The 3,341-nt window shown below is 41.2% G+C and overlaps 1 protein-coding gene across 1 annotated transcript in view; it reads left to right on the top strand.

Moving 5' to 3' along the window:
• MTA1 (metastasis associated 1) overlaps window positions 1–3,341 on the top strand; it is a gene marked incomplete at its 5' end in the record, with an annotated part of 63,607 nt that overhangs the window by 19,728 nt on the left and 40,538 nt on the right. Inside the window, 3 exons of the mRNA XM_010192518.1 lie at window positions 553–652; window positions 2,116–2,304; window positions 3,272–3,337. Coding sequence (XP_010190820.1) covers window positions 553–652; window positions 2,116–2,304; window positions 3,272–3,337 — 355 coding nt within the window. The remainder of the gene's footprint in view (window positions 1–552; window positions 653–2,115; window positions 2,305–3,271; window positions 3,338–3,341) is intronic.

Genomic DNA, 3,341 nt, shown 5'->3' with positions numbered 1-3,341 from the left:
GGTTGGCATTGGGAGTGTTTGAGAATCGCTGTACTCTTATGCAGGCTATATAATAGATATGTGTATTATACAATATTAAGCTGTAAAATAAGATTGTTTTTAATCATACGGCAACTGTTCGAAAAATGCATTACTGCATTTTTTCCTGTCTGATCTCTTTACCTTTGGACAATGCAGCACTGCTCTTGCTGTTCTGGAAGAGACTTTCGCCATTCATAAAGCTTGCTTGTGCTCAGTTTCTGTTAAAGCTTAAGTCTGTTGGGAGATAAGGGATAAGAGAGTAGCTCCAGACTCCCTGTTTGTGATCCTTGAGTCTTTCACTGTTTCCCCTCCTATGCCTAAACCTCTTTGGTCACATGAACTAAGCAGAGTAAAGTGTTCCTAATAACAAACCACATCTGAAGAGAACAGTCTCTGGCTCAGAACTAGCGCCAAACCATGTAATCTTGTTACTGAGAAATGGAGTCTGCTGATTTCAAGAAGTGTTGGTAGGGTGTTTATATTTATGCTTGTTTTGCATGCAAAGTTAATGCTCTGTTTAATTTCTTTCAGGTCTGTTGGTACGTTTGCCCGAGCGCTAGACTGCAGCAGTTCTGTCAGACAGCCAAGTTTGCACATGAGCGCTGCAGCAGCCTCTAGGGACATCACGCTGGTAAGATTTTTAAGAGGACCTTAAGTTTTTGAGAGATGCAAAATACTCACCTCAGCATTAACAGTTGGCAAAAGAGAGAGGGGCAGATGGATTTTAATTGTGGCCTGCTGTGAAGCAGATCATGTCTTTGTAAAGGAACCCTTTATTTACATATGAAGTAACTTTTTCTGGCCTTGTGCCTCCTATGATCCATCATGGATAAGACTATGAGTTTTTTGGTTTTTATTTTGCCTTACTTTATTAAAATGTTTTGATGACATGCTTCACAGCCCGTCTCTTGCATGGGCTTAGTAGCTGTCTTGAAAAGAATGCACATTATTATCTGCCTGTCCGCAATGTTATAATGCGATAATGCCAGTCCTCATCGCTCCTCCAACACCAGACTGTCACTGGCATCCTTGGGCAAGATCATCTGGCGGAAAAGCTTGTGGTCAGATAAGAAATTTCGGTTGATCCAGTTATTCTCTTTGACAAGCTCCATTTTAGAGTACCTGAGGAGTGGTGACACTGTTAATATTTTATAAGCATAAATTATTCTAAGTAGATAAAGGAAAAGGAAAACTTGAACTTCTGTGCTAGAGAAAAAAAATGAAAATTTGAATAAAATTTATGAAGTCTCCAGAGAACTGTTATCAAAGCCTCACCTCATAACTGGAATAATGTGAAATCATATATAGAGCAAATTCTAGGATAGAACCCTGTAGATTAATTATGCACGTGCACAAAACTGGTATGATGAAAGGCAAATAACATCCTGATTAGATCTACAGAAATTGAGAAATAAAGCCAAGCTTTCATTTACTAATACCAATTCCTTCCTCGCAGCGTGTTCTCAGCCCTTGTAAATCACAAGTTGCAGACAGTCATAGCTCAGCTTTCTGAGGAGTAATTGCACTTGGGAGTAATTCTCTTACTGCTCAGCTATGATCTGTAACTTGACTTGAATCTTTTTTGGAATTTCTGGCCTTTGGCAGTACTGTGTGTGTGTGTTGCTGCTCTTAAATATTTTTATTATATGCACTTTCTGTGGATTATTTGACAAAGAAAGTGCATGGCTAAGTTTATTAGAAAATGTAGACCTCTATCTTTGTGCCCCATCAGTGGATGGTACCTAACAGGCCTGCTCAGTCCTGGGATGAGTGGATCTCTACCCTGACTATCTCTGTCCTTTTCTTAACAGTAATGCTACAGTGGTAGTGCTGGTGAGTAGCTAAGTAGGAATCACTGATATGCAAGGGTCATGTTCCACAAACCCCACTGTTGTTACCAAATGTTAGACTTGCACACTGACAATTACAGTGAGTCTGAGATTGGAAAAAGTTTTTACTGGCTTTGTGTTAGGCATAGAATACTGCACCCTCAAATCTTGGTGCAGAATTTGTGTCTTTGCTGTTTCACTGTTAAGCTTTTTTCCCTCTAGATGCTTGTCCTTACATTTATCTTTCTCTTTCACAACCCTGTAGTTCCATGCTATGGACACTTTGCACAAAAATGTCTATGACATTTCCAAGGCAATCTCTGCTCTTGTGCCACAAGGTGGGCCAGTCCTGTGCAGAGATGAGATGGAGGAGTGGTCTGCTTCAGAGGCAAACCTCTTTGAGGAAGCACTAGAAAAATACGGAAAAGATTTCACTGACATTCAGCAAGATTTTGTAAGTATAAAAAAGGAGGGACCACATGGTGACCAGTTCTGATCAGTGACAGAGCTGGTTTACAGCTTGTCTAAACTGTGTTGTTTTAATTCGTGTTGAAGAGAAGAGGGCTTTGAACTGGAGCATGTGTCTTGCTGTAAATTGGGGAAAGGCAGACCTCATACTGATGACAGCCTGTTGTACAGCCAGAATTTCAAATCACAGCTGATAGCTTTTCCTTCAGAGACGTTAATTTAGAGTCATCTGCTCCACTATAGCTGAGGGAGGATTTAGGAAAGTGTTGTGACAGTCTGGCTTCTGTAGATTAATTTGTGTTTGAAGGAGAAGTAGTACTGGGCCTTCTGAAACATGAAAATGTAGTCACTTTTGTAAGGCGATTTCAGAAAGGGCCTTCTGAAAGTTTTGAAAAGGAATCTTGGCCATCCAAGGGAAGCACCAGTGGCATCCAAGGGAAGTACCAATGGCATGCAAGGGAAGTGTCCTGTAGTTTGCTTTGCGGGCAGAGATCACAGCTGGCCTGGCACAATTCTGTTAGTAGTTATTCCTTTTGTTTTAATGAGGCAGCTTTGTAGAAGCCAGACAAATCAGAACTGTGAGACTGTAGTTGTGGCTCTTGCTCAAGTCTCTGCTGCTCAAGCAGGGCGAGTCTGAGCCGCAACGCTTGCTTCCACATTGTGCCTCTCTGAAATGGTTTACTGTGGAGCCAATGCGGCGTGGAGATTTACCTGTAACCTGCTCTACTTCTACATGGAAAGCACTATTTTTTTAAAGGGCATTTAATTTAACATGGGTCCCATGTGCATCTAATGCCCTTAGGAGATTCAGGCACTGACTGTCTTTTTCTGTTAGGAGGGTTAGTAGTTGCAAGACTCTGCTATAAACTATCTGTCAAAGGAATCCTGTGAGTTTCTGTGAGGCTGTGTGCCAGCTTCCTGCAATGACTGCTGCTTTTCCTTTCTGTCCCTAGCTCCCATGGAAGTCCTTAACAAGCATAATAGAATATTACTATATGTGGAAAACTACAGACAGATACGTTC

This window comes from Mesitornis unicolor, unplaced genomic scaffold, assembly GCF_000695765.1.
Source record: "Mesitornis unicolor isolate BGI_N332 unplaced genomic scaffold, ASM69576v1 scaffold31649, whole genome shotgun sequence".
Lineage (NCBI taxonomy): Eukaryota > Metazoa > Chordata > Aves > Mesitornithiformes > Mesitornithidae > Mesitornis > Mesitornis unicolor.
Note: the sequence above shows the minus strand (reverse complement) of the source record. Positions and strands in the feature narration are given on the sequence as shown.